General features: G+C 50.4%; 1 protein-coding gene across 5 annotated transcripts in view; it reads left to right on the top strand.

Moving 5' to 3' along the window:
• The window catches only part of SEPTIN11 (septin 11), a 58,164-nt gene that overhangs the window by 20,515 nt on the left and 17,231 nt on the right, over nt 1-20,418 (top strand). For 4 of the 5 annotated variants that reach the window (XM_068941197.1, XM_068941201.1, XM_068941198.1 and 1 more), the window contains exons 2-6: nt 8,885-8,999; nt 12,601-12,796; nt 15,295-15,481; nt 17,743-17,904; nt 19,624-19,720. In XM_068941197.1, the coding sequence (XP_068797298.1) occupies nt 8,885-8,999; nt 12,601-12,796; nt 15,295-15,481; nt 17,743-17,904; nt 19,624-19,720 (757 nt within the window). Of the gene's footprint in view, nt 1-7,195; nt 7,315-8,884; nt 9,000-12,600; nt 12,797-15,294; nt 15,482-17,742; nt 17,905-19,623; nt 19,721-20,418 lie in introns of those variants that run through there. The other variant, XM_068941199.1, reaches the window with a different exon arrangement.

The raw sequence follows: 20,418 nt of genomic DNA, 5'->3' as shown, positions 1-20,418 counted from the left end.
TGTCAGCTAAATAACGTGGCAAACCCTGACCTTTTCCTCTCACGCCGATTCCGTTCAGCTAAATTCTACTTTGAGTCTTGATGAAAATACGAAGCTGCATGCTAAGGTCAACGCGTTATTTGTGAACCTCCGTTTTCCTTGGTTGCCGACCTTTATTAGTCGTGATGAATGATTTTTGTGGTGCCCTGAAAGATCTAGCCGTTCCAGAAGGGGCTCAACGCACTCCCTTTTTTTTTTTTTTTTTTTCTTTCCTGAAGCACGTGCAAGGCCTATGACTTAGCACTCAGAAGTCGCCTTTTCTTAGAAATTAGATTGTAACACAAATAAGTGCAAATCCAGTCTTGCTGCTTTGTTGCTGGTTTTGCCGCTTCTACAGAACTGCGCTAAGTGTGTGTGCGTTGCTAGCGCAAGCCCAAGCCAGGACTCCTCTAAACGTGAAATGTTTTCTCTGCCCTGTTTTCTATCCCGAGTTGTCATACGTGTGCGCACACAGCATTCGGCTATAAGAAGAGCTGGTCTGATCGTGGATTGAAACTTCCTTGGCAACGCTGGGCCGGCAAGGCTCCCCTGGGAGCCCGCGGTGCGGCTCTAGCGCTAGCCGTGGCCCTAAAAAGTCGCGGTAAGGATTTCCCGAGGAGCACGTTTACCTGCTTCCTTTAGGCCCTCCAGTAACTCCAAGCCCAAGACAAGCTCCCAGCGTGCTCTTCGTGTAAATGGGAAAACCACGAGCGTGCGTCAGGCTTGTCTTACAGCTTAAGATGAGGAGAATCGCTGTGATAAATCTGAACTCTTTAGCCCAGGCTTGGAGAAAACCACTAAATAGATGACCTGAACCTCCATGCCTTACATACGCAGCCTTGTGGGCTGTACTTGGAAATTGGGTCTGCTTTTTTTTTTGGTGTGTGCGTGCAGGGCAGTACCATACTGTGGTGCTCTGTCGGCCTGGGAGCAAGCCAGCGGGGGCACGGGGTATTAGTTCAGGTCCTGTTAATGCTTCACGGGGCTCACGAGTTATCCTGGGCACGGTACTGGGTGCCTTCTAGTTTGGGAGCTAAGGAAATGGGTGCAAAAATGCCCCCTTGAGGTGGGGTTACGGTTTCAGGAAAGAAAACAGGGGGTTAAGGGATGGGAAGCCAGCCCTGCTCTGCTGTGCTTGCAGCACCTAGCAAGGAAAGCTGCCGCTTTTTATGCTCGAAGCAGCCCTTAATGTGACTTGGGTACTGAACAACGCTGCCTTGTTGCAGTTTTACAAGCAAGCCCTGCGAGCCGCTTTCCTTTCTAAAAAAAATCTCCGTGTCCTGCGCGGGTTGCGTTTGCGCCCGTGACGGAGCTGGAGTTGGCGGAAGCCTGGGGGAGGTTTGAGGGAGGACTTGGCAGCGGGCCCCACGCCGCCTCCCTGCGTTGGCCGCTCCTTCTACCTGGTTGTGCCCCCGGTCGCCCTCCCGGAGAGCTCCCCGCAAGCAGCCGCTGCGTTGGGGTGGCTGCGAGTCCCGCCGCGTTCGTAGATCGCGCTGTCCTCTCCGCGCGAGTCCCGCGTTGCACTGGAGCTCCGGCTAAGGGCTCTTAGCAGACACTGCATCCACTTATTTAATGGCTGAGGGAGGGCGGCTGAGCGATATCTTTACCTTTCCCCACGTGTGGCACCTCGGGAGACAAAAAGGCAGGGAAATCGTAACGGCTTGCAGGCGGTTTTGGAACACGAGTAGCGGAGCGTTTCAACCTGGGGAGCCTGGCGCTGAGCAGTAACTTGGGTTTTATTTCATCGACTTCATGCGAGAGTTGAAAAAGGGGCTTGCGCGTTGTCCTCCTGGCAGTAGAGAGGCCGGCCAGCTGAAGCAAAGAGCATCTGGTTCTCATAGGGCTCTGCCTGTGGACGGTCTTGGGTCTTGTTTGTCACATTATGTCTCTCTTCCCCCCCCCCTTCCCTCCCTTCCTTTCTCTCTCTCTCTTTTTTCCCTTCCTCCCTTCAGTGCGTTTACAAGTCTTGCTGGAATGCACATATGGTCCTTATCATCCCCAAAGTCCAGCTTTTTTGCTGGTTAGCAATTTGTGACATCAGGGGCTGCTAGAGGCATTAGTCACTTCTACTCCAAATAGAAAGGTTCGTGGTTGTTGGAAACCTCCAGAGGAAAATGTCTTTTATGTCAGTTCTTGGCATAAGCGGAGCTGTTACCGCTCTGAGCTTGCGCTGACCTTTAGCCAAACGTTTTGCCTGGAAGATAAATGTTCGTTCCCGCTCTCTGCAGCCACTTCTGAATTGTCAGATTTTGCTGACTTCCCTCTTCACGGAGGAATGCGACCGTATCCTTTTTCTCCATCCTCCTGCTGAGTCGTTGCCGAATGCCAATATAAGCAATTCCCCCTGGCCTCGCGGCCCCCCTTGCCTCCCCGCCAGCGCGCCTTCGAGGCGCGGGAGCAGCGGCGCTCGGCTGAGCGGAGCGCGTCCTTGCGATTGAGGGCGGGGGGAGACAGAGGTTCTTGACGCTGGGTGTCGGGGAGGGGGGTGACCCAAGTGGAGCCGTACCGGTTTGGGCCTGTGTGTTGGAAAAAGGGGGGGGGGGCGCTAGGAGTGTTTCATTTTTCCCCCCCTTTCCTTCTCCTCCTCTGTGTGCCCTGCCCTCCGTGCACGTCTGTTCGCCGCTGCAGCCTGCGTTTGTGCCGTAGCCTTGTCGCTGTCCCCAGCGTCGTGCCGTGGTAGACTTGAGGAGTTTGCTGGGGCGGCCCACGCCTCCCCTTCCCTGGCTGCTGCTGCTGCTGGGGGCTTCGTTGGCCAAATCGCTTGCTGCCTGCCTTCCTCCCACAAAACAACTTTTTTTGCTCTCCCGGTGCTCGAGGATTAAGAAGGAGCAAACAGCATGTTCAGAGCCCTTGGGAGTTCCCCGCGACCTCCGTGGTTCCTGGGAGAGGGAGCCAACCGTGGCGTAACGATTTGTCGACAGGCTTGCTGGTTACCGCGAGCGGGGAGACCTGGCTCTCTGCTGTCGTTCTAGACGTTGCCGGAGGGCTGGGGTAGGGGCCTTCCCAAGTTAGGCACGCTCTAGTAAGGAGCTGTGTGCTGCTAAGCAGCTGCAGCCCGTGCCAGCTTTTATCCAGGCAGAGCGAGAGGGTTTGAGGTCCAGCCCCGCGGGGCAATAGGCAGGGAGCTGCGGCAGTGAGTCAGCGAGCGGGCTGGTGGCAGGGCGGGAGGTATTAGCCACCCGGCCTGCCTACTGCTCTGATGAGTCTTTACAGCTTACGTGACACATGAATCTGCAGAACGGTGATGGGCCTTGCAAAGGGGCTGCTCTCACTGTCACCAAAGAAGACGTCCCAGACATCAAGTAGCTTGCGGAGACATCTGCCCGACTCTCCAGGCAGCCAGCAGCAGGAGCGTGGAGCCAGGAACTCCCCCTCCTCTGCTGGTGTCGCTGATGGTTATCCTAACAAAAAACAGTTCTTCCTTTCTTTATTAACTGATTGCTGCAGGCTGTTTTCTCCTGGCATGAGTGTGTGAGAGCGCTACTGAAAGGAGGGGAATTGTTCTTTCTGTTAGAAGTTTTCCCACTATTATTATATCTGAGTTCTCTTGCCCGAGGATTAAGGGGTCGACCCTCCTTTAAGTGTGCATGAGGAAAGCAAGGGGGGTGGCGGATGTCAGTTCAAGCAACTTAAACGGAAAGCTTAGCTTTGGTTTAGGGGTTGGCTTTTTGTGCCCTGCTAGAAGGGGCCCTGGCTTTCAGGTTTAATGCGGGCGAAGGGTATGGCAGATCCAGCTCAGGCTTTGCTGCCCTTCACCGCCGTGCTCACTGCTGTCCCTGAGCCGTCTTGTTGTCTGGACAGACTGAAGTAACCCTGAGGTCCTTTGCTTTGGATCCAGCATCTAAGATTTCTTCAGAAACAGGGGAACGCATGCCTAGTAATCGAGCAAAAATGTAGCTGGCCTGAGATGCTGACAACAGTAAAAGCTTTCAGAGTTTCTTCATGGTTCCTCCGAAATCGTGTGGCCTCAAATAACTAAACACTTGCTTCATATTTGTGGTTTAGCTCAATATTTTACATACCAGCTTTTTTTCCCCTCTTAAATTCGAGGCTTGTTTTTGTTTCCTTTAACTCTTCGGAGGCCGTGTGAAGCTGACCCCCAGCCGCCGGGAGCGGTGGGACAGAAGAGGGCGAAGGGGAAGATTGAGCTGGCGGTCTGGGAGCAGAACGGGCTTGGCCGGGAGCTTGCTTGGGCCGAGGGAGCAGCTGCCCTCGTGGTTTGGACCTGGGCAAAGAGACCAGAGGGCAAAACAGGATGGTAAATGCAGATGTCTCCACGGAGGCTCTCTGCAGCCTCCTGGGAGCGACCTTCCTCGGTACCTGGGAGGAAAGGCGCTCGCTCCACGGCAGATCAGCTACCAGCCACCTTCGTAAGCGTGAGGACGTGGCTCTGCTGTATGCTGCCTCTGGAGAAGTGACACGTTTCTAATTACCTTTATTTCCACCTCCCTAGCTGCACACAGACATACTGTTGCTGACTCCAGCGAGGAAAAGAGGTTTGCGTTTCCCTTTATTCCTGCCGGCTCCACCAAGCTGCCGCGGCTTAGAAGGAACGAGCCGATTCTCTCCCTGCACGTGCCTCGTCGGCCAAATTAGTTTCATAAAGCTTCACGGAATTGCATCTGGGCAAACCCGCTGGTGGCAACAGAGCGTCCGTTACGGCATTGCTTGACCTGTAAAACCTTTACTTGTAGGAGGTACATATGAAGAAAGCAGAACTGAAAGGGCTTGCAAACTCGGAGCCCTGTTTTTTTTCTTTTACAAGTAGCATCATGTTTGTTTTTCTTAACGTTAAGAACGTGGAAAATGGAGATCCTAGCAATCCATCTTTTTCTGGTGACGGTACATAGTAGGCCCTTGGTCTTGACTGTGCCTGTGGATCTGGAGGCCTGTCTCTGCTTTCCTTGCCCCTTCCTTCGTCACCCCAGAGCTGAAAGCGGCAACTGCAGTAAGAGGGTCTGAAAGATTGTTGTTGACCACGAAATGTCAACTCTTGGCGTGGGCTGTAGGTCACTTTGCAGGTAAACTTAGTGACAAACATCTCGTCCGAATAAACAAACATGTGTTTACCCATGTTGCTTTAGAGCTGTTGGAGGGTTAGCACACACCTCTGCCTGCTTACAGTCGCTTCCCGCTCACGTAAACGGCGCAGGGGGAGGGAGGCAAGGCTCATCTTCTAATGCGGACGCGCGGTAAAGGAGAAACGCCTCTTGTCCTCAGCCTGCACAGGAAGAGTTTAAAAGCTGCCCTTGAGATGTTTTGAAGCTATCTGGTGTCTGAGACACTTGATGACTGGACTTTTACCTTGCGAACGTGAGATCGATGCTTCCACGCTTGGCGAGCTGTCCGTGCGTTAACAAGGCGCCCCTTAGGAGAGGGTCACGGGGGGGGGGGGGTGACAGCTGAGGGGTTGTTCTAGTCCAGGGCCGCAGCTAGGGCAGGTACTGCGGAAAGAGGAGCTGGGCCGAGCTCTCTACATCTCCTAGGGGAAAACCAGGAACCCCCCTGGGAAGAGGTCAGGGAGGCAGGGGGCCGAGGCACCTTTTCCACGCGGGACGAAGCGCCTGGGCAGCGCAGCCTGCTGCCCTGGGAGCAGAGCCCTGCGCTGGGAGGAGCGAACGGGCGCTGGGAGCGTTGCTGGCAGGAAGCTCGCGCGGCCCCCCTGGTTTGCTGGGCGCGCGCCGGGGCTCGGCTCTCGCGCGGGCGGGAGCCGTTGCCCTGCGGGAGCCTTTGACCGCTCTCCACGCGAAGGCACCCTGTTCGGATGGCTCGCTTGAGACCAAAAACTGGCCCGCTGACTCTTTCCTTGTTACAGCAATTCATGGCCAGAGCAGCGTGGCCGTCTGCCTTAGCATCCTGTTGGTTTTAAAACATTTCTGCCTTGCCGGACTGAGCGCGTGAATCACTTTCCCCTTCTGCTGATTGAACACTGAGCAGTCGCACTTGTTGCTCTCCAGCAGAGGTTTCCTTTCCACGTCGATAAAACCCAAGCCCATGAGCTAGTCTGAGTTTTGAACCGTTTCTGCCCTTGCCGCATGCCCCTGCAGCCACAGGGCCGGGAACGGCGGCGCCCTTGGGCAGTTCCAGGTTTATTAGTTCAGCCCCGTGCAGTCAGGCTAAATGGGAGCAGCAAAAGCAAGAAAGGTGATGCCAGAAGTGGTTCTGGCCACATGGGGAGCTTCGTGCTGCTCATCGTGAAGGAGGTTTTTGGGCCCTTCACCTACTTTCTGAGGTAAAGGCGGAAACGTTCTGCCCTCATTGCGAGACGGGAGAGATGCTAATCCGGGTAGCGGTCTCAAACTGTCTGTCTGGCGGTGCTTCCCTGGGCTATGTAATTGGGGTGTTTTAAGTTAGGCGGAGCTGTATTGGTATGAACATTGCACGGCGCTTTCATTTGCGTGTGGGGCGGGGGGATATTTAGTAACCGTAGTGCCTTCGGCTCTCCTGCCTTGTCCGAAATGCATATCCGTGCCACTTGTGTAGAAATGCACCTATTTTCTATGTCCGCAGTACCGAACGAGACGTGCTGGAGAGCTGGGTGTGCGTTTTGTCTTCATCTCTGCCCATGCCTTGGGCCCCTGAGCTCTTCCTGACGGTTTTGGTGTTCCAGGCAGATAACAGGCCGCATTTCTGCCTCCTGTTATGCGGCGCAGCTGGTGCAAAACATTTGCAGTTGAAACTTGTAGGGGTGCTGTTTTTATTTCTTCTACTGTTGATGTTTGCCACTTGCAGAAAAAGAAGAATTAAAAAAAAAATTCAATCAAAAACCTGTGCAGCAAAAATAACTGACACAGATGCAAGATATGACTCTGACTCCTGTTCCTGCTGAGTAACTGATGAGGAGGCAAATACTCGCTTTCCTAAAATATCTCAGGGAAAGAGATACTGGTGCTGTGCTGAGGGAAGCTGAACACTCACCGCTTTCTGTGGAGCTTGTGAGTCATGGGCGCCTATTGCTTCCTGGGACTTACTCTGAGCTCCCTTCGGTTAATCATAAACCCGAACGCCCTGGTGTTTTAAAAATGCTAATGTCTCAAATGCTCGATTTAACCCATTCACGTCGTGCACAAATCCAAGGCTCTCCTTCTGTTGACTGGGGCTTTTACAGGAACATCACTGTCATGGGTAAATGGGGGTGATGGTCTTTTTGGTTTTATTTTTTTACCCAACAGGAGGCAGGAAGGTAGCATCCCTTAATCACCTTGTGCTCGCCTTGTGTATTGTGGCGATGAATATTCTTCTCGTACACGGAGGGCTGGAGGTGAAGAGTCTGATATATTGGCCTTAAGCCTTCAGGTAGGCCTGGTTAGGATGCGAAGGAAAAGATTAAAACGTCAATTACGAGTGCCAAGCTCCACGTGCCAGCATGGCAGAAAAGAGCCCTTTGCCTCTGCTCCACCTCTCTTGCATATGGTGATGGTACAGGCTTGAAAGATTGTTAACAGCTGAGGGGCGTTTTCGGGAGCGCTCGCTCCTGCGTGGCTTCCTTCTCCCTGCAAACGATGGCCAGCCCATCAGCCTCAAGCAGGTTAGCCGAGGGACTTGGCAGTTAAAGATCCTGTGGTCTTGCAGCCGCACCAGCGCGGCGGGGCTGCGCGTTTTGAGGAGGGAAGCGGGGACGCCCAGCCGTTGCGCAGAGAGCAGGAAGTCCTCCTCTGCCGTTGACTCTTATTTTGACAACTAGAGACATCTTTTTCTATGCCTGGTCCAAAGCCCACAGACCTCACGCTGAGGTTCCCCAAGGCTGTAGTTTAGCTGAACAGGTATAACTCCTGTGGAGTGACTCGGCTGGCAGTGTCTGGCATTGGGGAAAGGTAGCTATCTTAAGCTGGGGATGACAAACCTCTTGTGGAAAAAGAGGTTATGTGAAATAACAGTGGAGCCACTCCTGGCACAGCAAGGTTTTTTTTGTTTTTGTTTTTTGTTTGTTTTTAAAAATCTGTGCTTGGGGCATTGGTGTAACTGCGGCTCGCCAGGGGAGAGGACCAAACTGGCTTATTTCTCTAAGCTCATATGTAAATTACCATACAGCTCTTGTGGAAAATCCTTAATATCGTATCATATCATATCATGTGTTGGAGGTGTTTCAGGCCTCCATCCTGCGAGGTGTGTGCTACCCTTGATGCAACAGCCTTGGGTCCTCAGTGTGGCCAGCTCATGGCCCTGGGCAGCCTGAATGAGAGGAGCGGGTCCAGAGGGGTGACTGCCAGCAAAGGGGCCTGGGGTGCCTGGCTTGGCTTTTTCCTCCTAAAGATGTAGAGAGGCAGCGTGGCAGGATTGGTAGGTCGTGAAAGAAAGACTGGAAATGGCACCCTGCTTTTTCATCTCATGTCAGATGAGGCTGGTTGTAAAGCACACCATCTGCAGAGCTGCAGGTACGCTTTTCTTCCTTCCGGCCGAGGTCTGTAAAAGCCGGAAAGGCATTTAGCTGGCTTTAGAGGTGTTGTTTCAGCAATGTAAGTTATGTCCTACAGTGGCTGTAGCAAAATAGTGCACCGTAAGCGTCCTATTTCCCTCCTGCTGCTGTAAGGATAAAGTGAGTTTGGGAAAGCTGCTTTTTTCCTCTGCCAAACTGAGCAAAGGAGAGCACAAGCTTGGCTCTCCACCTGCCTGCACTGGTTTCCATGAGGAATACTGGTTTTGGTGTGGCAACCAGGGCCACGTTGCAACCTGCGTTGCTCCGTTGCGTGCTCTGTGGGAGAGCTGGCCAGACTCTGTGGTTTGGGAAGCTCCCGTCTCCAGCCAGCTCCTCCATCGTTCCGTGCTTCCTCCTAAGGCCTGGCGCAGCCCTACTCCCCGGCAGGGGCGTTTGTTGTGAGCTGTTGTTCGCTTTCCCTGTGACGTGCCTTTCTGCTTGTCCTTGCAGAACGATGACCTCAGGAACCTGTCCCTCTCCGGCCATGTGGGCTTCGACAGCCTCCCCGACCAGCTGGTCAACAAGTCAACGTCGCAGGGCTTCTGCTTCAACATCCTCTGCGTGGGTAAGTCGCCCCACGCTGCTGAGCAGGCATCCCCGTGCCAAGGGGTGTGCATGCATTCACAAATTAAAAAGCTTTCTCCCTCCTACCAACGGTAAGATTTGAGCCCGTGGTGACCGCAGTGGCAGGGAACTAACAGTTCTCCCTCGCCCCCAGCTGCTCCAGAGTAAAATCTGATACCCTCTTTTACTTTCTCCCCCTTGCCCATGGATTCAAAATGTGGAAATTTCTAGGTGGTGGAGATCTACCTTTTTGATATTGCTGAAGCCCGTCTCTCCCCTCGGGCTGCCTGTAAGGAAACTGAGAGCTGACTTGGGAGCTAAATATATTTTTAAAAGAACGTTAGGCTTAAATCTAACTGTCTTTGGGTTGGGGCTCAGAGGCTGTTTCTCAATAAATTGCATTCCATCCCTTCCAGGCTTTGCCTGCCTGTCTCTTCATATTCATAGTTTCTCCATTTGGAAGCAATGCCATTTTTAGGCTCTAAATGAGGTGCTTGAGAACAAAGCCTGTCACCTGCTCTCTGCTGTATTTAATCTGGGTGCTGCTCGTTGGTTTTCTAGCCTGAGTTATTGCATTCCTTTTTTTGAATTATTCAGAGCTGAGATATGGGGGGATACCTGATTCTTCTTGAGTATGGGGAGAAACCTGTCTTGTTTGCGCTCTCTGTGGTTACTGGGCAATTAGAAATTCATTGCTCAGCCGCAGGGAGCAGTGAACCTCTTCAGGATGTCCCCAGAAACACAGTTCCACAAATGGACAAAATAAATGGGTTTTGCTCTTAGTTTGGGAAAGCAATGCACAAACCGCCTCTTTCCATCCATTGCTCATTTAAGCAGCCTATAGCGTCCCTTCTAATTGGCTACCTTAATTAGCTGGGGGGAAAAAAAAATCCAGCCTTTGGACTGTGGTTTTCTGTAGGATGCAGAGTTTTTGTCTGCAGTGCGGGTTAAGCCGTCTGAAATGCAAATCTGGTGAAACAACTAGACTCCTCTCCGTAGCTCTGGGTATCTAAGGATAAGATAAGAGAAGAGTTCGTATTTCCGCACGCTCAAGCTACCAACTATCATGTGACTCTCCTAACAGTATGAAACCGTTTAAAATTCAGCAGGGAGCATCCCGATTAGCAAGCAGTTCTTTGATCAAAATGGCATAAATTAATTGCCTTTTTCTCTCGCGGTAAATATTCCTCTGCTAGCATGACTTGATTTGCTTCCATTAACATAGCAATTTGCTCTCTTTTCTCTTGTAAAATGTGCTGATGAACCACTTTTTAGCCCCACATTAAAATTCCACATAGATTACTGCAGTTGTCCAAATAGTAGAAACCTCCCCCTTAAGAAGAAGCTTCCAAAATCTCGTTTTGAGAAAGGACACAATGAAGTTTGGAACGGTAACGTCAGGCTTTTAATTCTAGCGTATATGGCTAAAACGCTGCGAAGCCCATCTGGCGCAGCGTGCAGCAGGGCTGCGTTCACGTTAGCAGCTCGCTAGGAAACGTAGCCACGTAGATTAACAGAGCACGCTATCAGTTTAGGGCTGATCTTTTCACAAGGGTAACGCTCTGTGTGGGCCTACGTTATAAGCTATCACCTTATGCATGCTTGATGTTCCCCTGCCTCACACTTTTTTTTTTTTTTTAAAGTTTTCTTTATATCCTCTAACTTCCTAGGGCAGGAATGCTGTGCCAAGTGTATCTCTTGTTGATTGTTTTTTCTGGGCTGTAAATAATCACTTACCTTCCTAAGCCTGGTGCAAAAGCGGTCAGCTTTTCAATGTCAAAGCCAGCAAAATGAACTGTCGAGTAACGCAGAGCAACGGGCAGTTGCTGAGTACCGGTATTTATTTATGCGGACTCAGTTACTGCATGGTTTTCCAAGGTCTTCTAAGCAGGGGTTTTGCATGTTTTGAGAGAGATGTTTTCATCCCAGGAGAGCTGCCTGCAGCCCAGAGAGATGCTTGAGGCCCATCCCAGATGCAAGGTCTGGCTTCATGGTGGTTTTTCATGCAGGTTTGAGTATTGCAATCACTACAGCTAAAACCTGTTCTCACACAAAGCACCTCAGTATTGTCCTTTGCAAAAAGATACGTGGGTGAGGAGTGTGCAACGCACGAGTCAATCAAAGAAAAGTTTTGACTCAAAAATGAGATTTTGGCTAGTGCTTTCATAACGCGTTACTAATTGCACTGGGGAGTAGTGAACCTGCAATAGTTTTAAAAATTGGTATTTATGCAGTGTGCTATTTCAGGGTTTTTAACCTTTTGTGCGTTTCTCTCTATCTGTCTCAAATTTTTGTTGCCCAAGTTTCACTATGGATTTTTTGTGATCCTCTTGAGGAAAGAAAGGGAAACTGAACTGAAAGGTTGCGAGGTGGGGGTAGAGAATCGGGTATATCCTTGGGTATCAAACTCTGAGCTGAGAGAATGTGATTTTTATCTGTTTAAAAAAAAAAAAGTTGTATTAAAGCTGGGGTGTGGCTTAAACTACTGCAAAAAGAATTGAGTATTTCTAGGGAAAGAACAGCTTCCTGCAGTTTTGAATATAGACATCCCTTGCAAGGTGGGGATGGTGGGGCTCTCCATGCCCACAAGCACAGTACTGCTCATAGCGCTGGTAGGAAGGAGTCTACATCGCTAACAGTACCAACATAAAAAGCAGGGGTAAAGGCTGAAGACCACTGGCAGCAAATGCTTTCTTAGGAAAGGATGATTGTCTGTCTGTCTTGTGCTGCTGGCCTAGCAAACCCAGTGAGCAGCCTTTAGCAATGGGCATTTGCCGGTACACCAGTGGAGTCCCTTCCCTTCCCTGAATCTGGCTCTGTATCTCCCAGGGAACACGATCTCTTGGGGCCTCATCTTATCTGCCTTTCTCAAAACTGTCCTGTCATTTTTTTCAGCTTAATACCTTTACTTTAGGCAGTCTTATAAAGCTCAGCCCATCCTCTCCCCTTCCCCCTTTTCCTGTGGGAAATGGTAACAGTGTTGTTACCGCAAAAGGCTCTGCGTGTGAATGTATCCCCTTTCCTTCCCCAAAATAACAAAGAGTCCCTGAGGTCCCTGATGCTTTGCATCCGTTGTGACATCCCTTTCTGTGTCCTCGCCTGTAATTGTGCTGCGCCTCCCTTGAAAGCCCAGCCCACAGAAGACCTGAGTTTCTCTCGCAACTCCCAGCGCAGCAGTTGGGCTCTCCACCTGCCCTTGATAGCTTTGAGCCTTGGAGGCATTTGGTTTATCTTCGTGCCTGTCGAAGTAGCAGCCGTCGTGTAGCAGGGGCTCGTTTTGGATTCACAGCCCCCAGTGCGGGGATGTCTGCAGTGTGTACTGCAGAGGGCCCGACTGTGTATGATCTGTGGAGGAAATCGGTCAGCGCTGCTGTTGCCTCCTGATGTCCACAAAGTCCCCAGTTCAGTCCTGGGGAATTGGTAAAGATGAGGACCGTCTCATAAGACATCTATTCCTGCAGGGATTGTTTTGCTTAGCCACGTGCGTTTAGCCCGATTCCACTGCTACCGAAGGGTAAGGAATTATTCCACTAACGGATGTGCCTGAGAATGAGGTGGGGAAAGGGGATCGTGCAGTCCTAATGCTGCCTCTGTCCGCTCAGGCGAAACTGGCATCGGCAAGTCGACGTTGATGGACACTCTGTTCAACACAAAGTTTGAAAGCGAACCTGCTACGCACAACGAGCCTGGCGTGAGATTGAAAGCCAGGAGTTACGAGCTCCAGGAGAGTAACGTCCGTCTGAAGCTGACGATTGTCGACACAGTTGGATTTGGCGATCAAATTAACAAAGATGACAGGTAAATTTATTTCTGCCCAGAGAAGGAGTTCTCATACTGACGTACTCTGAGGTCAGAAAGGCTTGACTGCATGCTGGGAGCAGGGTGGATCCCTGCCGCTCCTGGGGGTCGCTTCCTGATCCTGGTATAGCAGCTAAGATCACTAGCCCTGTGAGACAGGTAAAAGTTAAAAGACACTGAAGCAAAGAACAAACAGATTAACCAGAAAATTACAGAACTGAAACTGCATTTCTGCCCTCCTGGCCTCTGACTGGCTTTAATTTGTCTTTACTGGAATTGAAACGAATATTTGAAAATATGACTTCAAATTGCGGTTGTATTGCTGTCTTTTTGGGAGCTAGAACTTAGATTATAGTTCCTGCTCACACCCTTTGGCGATGTTAAAGTCCAGGTGGGTTTGACTTTAGCCTGTAGGTGCTGATTTTTCTTGTTGCGTGCGTAAAGTAAATATTCTGGGCAGCTTGTGTTCTGGGCAGCCTACACAATCCCTTCTGTCTGTCCATATGGGCTTTTGTTCTTGTGTTAAAACCAGTTATTCTGTGATCGCAACTAATAAGCTAATTAACACATTTCCTACAGCTCAGAGTCATATGTTCCCTTGTTGCAGTAATCCTAGCTTCCCTCATAGGGTTGTCTGTGACCCCCTTCCCCACGCCTGGCCAAGGGAGGGCATGCTGGCCAGCAGTGTGTGCACTGGGCAAAAGCTATTAGGGCGCTAGGGCTGGCGGGTAGGTGGACAGACAGACGCTCACCTAAGCTTTTTAGAAATGCAAGCTTGAAAGCAAATTTTATACCAAAATCCATGTTAGCATGGCGATTGAGCAGGTACCACTTCCTGTTCCACAATGAACGTTTCTTTGTTTTTTAAGTTACCGTTATTTAAAATTATTTTATTTCTGGAATGCTTTCCTGTTTCCTGTGCTCACACCAAAATACTAAATGCATCTGTTGATCCTGCTCTGTTCCTAATGCCCCGTTCCTTGCCACGGAGCAGACCTGGAGAGAGGCACGTGTTGGCTGAAGGAAGCTCGGGGTGTCAGGCGCTGCCATATGCTCTCCAGCAAGAACAAAAGTCACTCAGAAGAGGAGCAGGTGCTCAGAGAGGGGACGCTCTGGGGCTCCTTACTGCCACATCACTTTGCGTTTGCTTCATTCAGCAGGCAGCAAGAGCTGGCAGCATCGGTAGCGAAGCCCCTCCAACTTCCCTCTCCTGCAGTTGGAGAGGGGTGGTCATGGGGTGGTAAGGTTTAGGGATGGCTTTTGTCCTGTTCTGACCCGGCACAGCTGGAGACTTCTCACCTGTCACTGCAATGGGGGAGTTGCTTTTTGCACCCAGCTCATCCTCCCAGTCCTTTTTCTGTCCACTTTTTACAGGGCTTTCTCTAACGTGACCTCCCCTGAGTAGATCTTTACTGCTTTTCTTGCCACTTGCCTCTTATCTGAGGTTTTTGGGGTCTCCTGGCCAGAGACGGAGTTTGCAAAGACAAAGGGACCAGCAGTGTTGCAAGTTCGCCTAGCGAGATTTCTTTAGTACCCTCTGTGTCTGCTGACTAACGGTGTTAGGTGGTCTCTCGTGGGTCTCTGGCATCCTGCCCCGTGCAGGGGGCTGTCCTGCAGCACCAGCTGCCTTGGGCTGCACCTCTCGCTCGGTAAATCACTGAAGAGTCTGAGCTGCTTCACCCAGCTTTTGAGCAACTACTCAAACAGCTTCCCTGGCAGCTGAAGCAGAGAGATCGGTCCAAAGTTTTGCTGGTTGCCTGGTGGAAAGTCGTTTAAGGAGGATCTGGAAACTCTTGAACTCCTACTTCCTCTTCACAGCTGCTTTTTAAGGAGGTCATAGAGGCAGCCGTGAATCTAACACTCAGGGCAGTGGTAATACTGTCTTGGTGCCTTGGACTCGGTGCCCTCCTTCGAGGGCTTCCTTGGGCTAGGGACCTTGGGGACCCCCTGCAGGGGGCCTGCCGTGGATGGTAGAGTTTTGTGAACTGCAAAAGTTTCCCTTCCAGAAGCACAACTGATTAGTCAGATCAGGGCATATTACACTGCTTCAGCATTTTTGTCCCCAGCAAAACTGTTCCCCCAGAGTACGCCCTCAAACAGTGCAGTGTCTGCTAAGCTTTGCTCACAGGCTTAATTCCCGAGAAGTTCTTTTTATACCCGTGTGAATTTTCCTTTCCTCTTTTAAGATCACAGGCACGTTTTGCAGTCACTCAAGTTTGTCCAGAAATACCTTCTCCAGAGTGTCAGCCGTGTGTGGTCTGACTTGCACGTAACCCCAGGGTCTCTGCCACTTTCTTTAGCTAACCTTGTCTGTAACTTCCCCCTGGGCGCTCAGTGGAAATGCATGCTTGATAAGAAGGGACTGCAGGTTGGGGAGGGAAGGTCCCAAGGCCAGCATTGTCCCCATAACGCGCAGCGCAGCCATGAGGCTTTCTGAGTGTGGGCCCAACAACGAATGCCCTGGTGCTTGCTCAGCGCTGTGTTTTCTGTCTCCTCAGCTACAAGCCCATAGTAGAATATATCGATGCGCAGTTTGAAGCCTACTTGCAAGAAGAGCTGAAGATCAAACGATCCCTGTTCAATTACCACGACACCAGGATTCATGCCTGCCTGTATTTCATTGCACCAACCGGACACTCACTGAAATCCCTAGACTTGGTCACCATGAAGAAGCTCGACAGTAAGGTACTTGCTGCCCGTGTTATGACCCAGCTAGGGCTTTCATGACTTTGCCGTGAGTGTAGCCGAATTTGCACAAAAAACCACTGTCTGTTTTTAGTAGAGGGTAATTGCAGAGGTGTGGTGTGAAAACCTTAATGCCTTGGGCTAGTTGGTAGGATGGGTCATTCTGATTTGCACTCTGCAAAGATTTGATAAGAGTTTGGGCTCTCATCTTTTTCCAGTCCGCTCTCCTGTGGTTCGAAAGCTTGGCTGCTTTGCTCCACAGCCGTCCTGTACAGTTGGCAATCTGAGAGCGGAAAACACTGTCGCTGCTAAGGTGCTATAGCAGATCCTGGTTCTTACTGCTTTGCTGTGGGTTAACTCAGCCAAGTTCAGTGACAGAACTGAAAGATCAGTTGGCTGTTTAAAAAAAACAGAAAAGTGTTTTCCTGTTTTGATCCATAAGTAAGAATGAGAGATTAAAGTTGAGCTCTGCTAGTTCTTGCCCTCAAAAAGGCATGAGTCTCTTCTCTGTTTTACTTTGCTCAATAAATTAGTTAGGTTTCAGTGCAAAACCTGGTTTGATATGTGTGTATGATGGGGAGAAGTACCTCCAGAACACTTAAGGTCATCTTACTAATCAATGAAAAACAAATCAAAATGCTGTGTGTGTCTGCTCAGACTGCATCCAGCTAGACACAAACAGTGATTTGAACTTCTGTGGCAAATGCAGTGTTGTTCTAACTGTGTAGATCTGATAAACAGTAAGCATCTGAACAAATGTGTTACTCTGCATTTTCTCAGTTACCCTTCTGATGAGCAGAGAGAGGAACAAAACCTGGTATAAAGCATGCTGTCTTATTAGATCCTCACGAGAAGACGTGATCTCTCTTTTTTTTTTTTTTTTTTTTTTAGGGAAAATAACTAAAGTACAAATGTAAAACAGAATTTAAGCTGAGGTTTCTCTGTGCCTCTCTTACATCATGATTAAGCAATTTAAATCAGTCCCTCTTGTGCTTTTGGCTCCTTGGATCCTGATGCTGCAGAAGATAAATGATGACAATGGTTCTTTATTTCCTAGAATGGCCTATTGATTGGGCTTTATGCGGCGGTGGGGAACGATCCCTGTCCTCTGCAAGTTAAAATAGGGTTTTAGAGGTTGACCCCAAATGGGCTAATTGGCATTCATCTTCATTCTTTCGGCAAAGGTGGATTAATAACTGTGGGGCATCCTCTGAACAAAATTAAGTGATGTGGTATAAAAGGATTTTCAAGTCAGGTAGTTAAAATCTCTTCATATTCGTATTAACATCTTCCTCACCAGCAGTGTTGTCTGCTGTTTTAAGGGAAAGCGAGGGAAAAGCAAGTCCTGCGAGATCAAAGGCAGAAATCGGCCATCTGGCGGGATGGGAGGGAAGAGAAAGCAGAGTGTCCTCCTAACGCGTTCTCGCTCTCTCCCAGCGAAGCAGGTGTCCGCATGGTGCTCGCTGTGCCTAGATCCGCTCGGCTCTACCGAAGGTGCCGTGCTAGCTCTCCTTGGCTCTTAGGTGCTGTCATTTGCCGTCCCTCTGCCAATATAACAAACAGCCTGTCTAGGGAAGAGGGGCAGTAATTTACTCTTTGTATCTGTGTTAACCCCATCGTGCTGTTTCCTTTAGTGATAGTCTTAGAGCTGCACAGGGATAAATCAAACCCTAGTCCTGTAGTACAGCAGAGCACGGGAGCATGCAAAGGCATACAGAGGCCTGCTTCCTCCTCCTGTTACTTCCAGCCCCCACAGTGCATGTCGCTCAGTTGGGTCTGGACCATCCGCTTCCACCTCCAGCAGTGTAACAGCTGCCCCGCTGCCTGCCCGGGTGTCCCCAATAGCAACGTCCAGGCAAACCCCTGCGGGAGGCTATTGTCCGAGTGTGTTGCCTGCAGTCATCCAGGCTGCTGCAGCTCGGAGGAGAAGTACCTAGATGGTAATTTCCTTTTTTTTGGAACAGCTTGTAATAGCCCATGACAGCATTTCCTGTCCAGCTAATTCAGACAAGGAGTGGACTATGACAGCACAGGAAATAGCATGTTGCCAAATTGCATTTGACTTCTTTTTAAGGCCATCATCTCTGCTGCCTGAAAATCCTGTCTCAGGCAGGGGTGCTGTCAGCCTCAGCCACAAGGAAGGTCTTTTGCTGGGTGGGTGGATGGCTGGTGGCGTGCTTCTGGGGCTATCGCTGCAGGACCTCTGCTGGTGACGCAATCTGTGCAGTCCTCTACATGAGGGTGCTGTCGCTGTCTTGCAGGTGAACATCATCCCCATCATTGCCAAGGCTGACACCATTGCAAAAAACGAGTTGCACAAGTTCAAGAGTAAAATCATGAGTGAGCTGGTCAGCAACGGTGTCCAGATCTACCAGTTTCCGACGGACGAAGAGACAGTGGCCGAGATAAACGCCACGATGAGCGTATGTTTGCTTTTGGGGTTTGTTTTCCTTGGTTCCCTCAGGCCCATTCCCAAAGACAGGGCACGTAGTGCCGTGTTGCTTTTGGCTTTCAAACTCTGGTCTAAGCACAGCAATCATGCTGGCCAGAAGGCTTTTTGCAGCTCAGATACCTGCAAGATGTGGGCTGCCTGGCTGGTTATACCTTGTTATCTGACAAAGGATCCTTATCTGAGCATTTCTTCATATCCTTCCCCCATTGCAGTATTCCCATTTCAGGAAAGGAAGAGGATGGGGGGCAGGGCTCTGGAGCGATCAGGGCAGAGGGCTGGGGTTTGGGTTTCCTGTCCCAAATGACCACTGGTTGCTTGGTTGGGGGCGGGGGGGTGATTCACAGTTGCCTTTGTTTCAGTTTCCGGTGCGAGCAGGGGCGCAGTCGACGATATTCCAGCTCTCAGCAGAGCCAGGGGCTGTCTGTGGTGGGGACTCTGGCTCTCGCCACCTTCCCCTTCCTCCGGCGACTGCAGTGGTAGAAATCGTGGGCAAACACAGCTGGGGTAGAATGAGCTTGTAACAAGGTTTCCATGGAGAAACATGGATGGCTTCCCATGGGCCTGACGTGCAGCACGAGGGGAAGAACCTGCACTCGGGGTTTCTGGCATCGCAGCAGTGCTTGCAGGGTCGTTTTCTTGCCTGCAGTTTGAAGGCTCGTCCCCATGCAATTGCTTATAGGTGGACAATTGTGCAACCAAAGGCAGAGAGGAGGTGGGATGGGGAGGAGGTAGCTCTTCCCGGAGCAGGCTGGATATCAGACCCTCTCCAAGATCCTGTTCGTTCTCGCTGGGGAAGAAGGTGGCCCAGAGAAGGGACACGCTTCTGCCGGAGCATCTCACACAGCATGTGCATTGTCTTCTCCCTCTGGAGCTGCTTGCACAGCTGCTGCCACATCAGCTTGCGGGAGCATGGCTGATGGGAAGCTCATTTGCCAGTTAATCGCCTCCGCTCTGCTGTCTGGCTCCTTCTCCTCCGGCCCAGCCCGTGACCACGGCGTGGCCGCCAAGGTGCCCCCAGGCTTGCACCCAGCCCTTGCAGATGCCATGAAGGCAGGCAGAGCGCTGAGGGGGGTGGCTGGCGGGCAAGGCAAGCTCCCTCTTGGCAGTGGCTGTGCTTCTGGGACTAGATCCCGCGTTGCCAAATTGTCCCCACCACACCCACGGAGTGCCTGGGACGCAGCAGAGCTCCGATGACTCAGACGTGTCAGCTCTGGGCTGGGTCGGCTTGGCTCTTCCCCTTGCTCATAACGTTTGCCCTTTTTAAGAGGAAACATTAGCTGTTATTTCTAGCAGCAGAAATCCCCTGAATTTTTAGCCTACCTTGCTTGAGAGGATGCAATTTTTCTTTTTTTTTACTACTTGACGGGTATTTTTTCTCAATGCTCAAATTCATTTCAATTTTCTAAGACTCTTCCTGCGCTTAAGATAGTCATGCATTGTAATTACATGTGAAATATGTGCATTGCTTGCTTTTGTTTATTTAGGACTTTAGAATTTTGGACTTCAGATCTGAGCAGGCTTCTAATCCAGGCTGCTCTATTGCTCTTTCTGAAACACCAGTTGGATAGCAAAGGGAGTTTAAGCAACTTAAATCCAGCACAGCTGCCACAGTAAAGAGCTTTCTTCATAAACAATTGCTGGCAACGCAACAAAGGAAATCCCTAACCTCATTTTCCCTTTCCTTTTGTAGGTCCACCTTCCGTTTGCCGTAGTTGGCAGCACTGAAGAAGTGAAGATTGGCAACAAGATGGCAAAAGCCAGGCAGTACCCATGGGGTGTTGTGCAGGGTATGTTACCAAAGGCACAAATAAGTCCTTGTAGTTCTGTCCCTTTCTCATGAAAGGCACGTTGATCTTTGGATGTGCCATAGCAAGGTCTCTGCTGTAAGGCCTCTCCTCAAAAACAGAGCTTTGCAACCTAGATACAGACATCGAAGAAGAGGTTTTGCAAGCCAGCTGTTTGCTTTGTGAAGGAACGGGGTAGGATCACTAAAAGATGTTAAGTAACTAAGTTGAAAAATGAAAACTTAAATCATCCTTCTCTATTCCTGATGCTTTTCTGCCAGCAAGCAAAGTCTGAGCAATGAGGGGAAGGCTTGGGTAGCTAAATGGTTCAGTTTGGGCCTTGCACATGAGCCTGAATGCAAACGCGTAGCTGGAGGATTTTCCAGGAAGCCAGTCTCTGTGCTGGGGGAGTAGTCAGCAGGTCTCTGCCCGTTCAACTTGAAATGGGAGCAGAACTAATTTAACACTGACTACTTTGTTTATCTTGTCCTTGTACCCTAAGGAAACGTGGACATGCAGCTTGAGTGTACGATCCTTGCTGAGGTCGCCGAAAGCTCTTTTTTCTTCTAATGAAGAGCAGAGTTTGGCTTGTGCTGCCTTTGCAACCCAGATTGTACCAATACTGCCAAAGATAGGGCCCGTCTTTGCTTTTCCAGCCAACACTGGGAAATAAAGGGGGAGACCATTACTGTCCCTATCTT

This window comes from Struthio camelus, chromosome 4, assembly GCF_040807025.1.
Source record: "Struthio camelus isolate bStrCam1 chromosome 4, bStrCam1.hap1, whole genome shotgun sequence".
NCBI lineage: Eukaryota > Metazoa > Chordata > Aves > Struthioniformes > Struthionidae > Struthio > Struthio camelus.
Note: the sequence above shows the minus strand (reverse complement) of the source record. Positions and strands in the feature narration are given on the sequence as shown.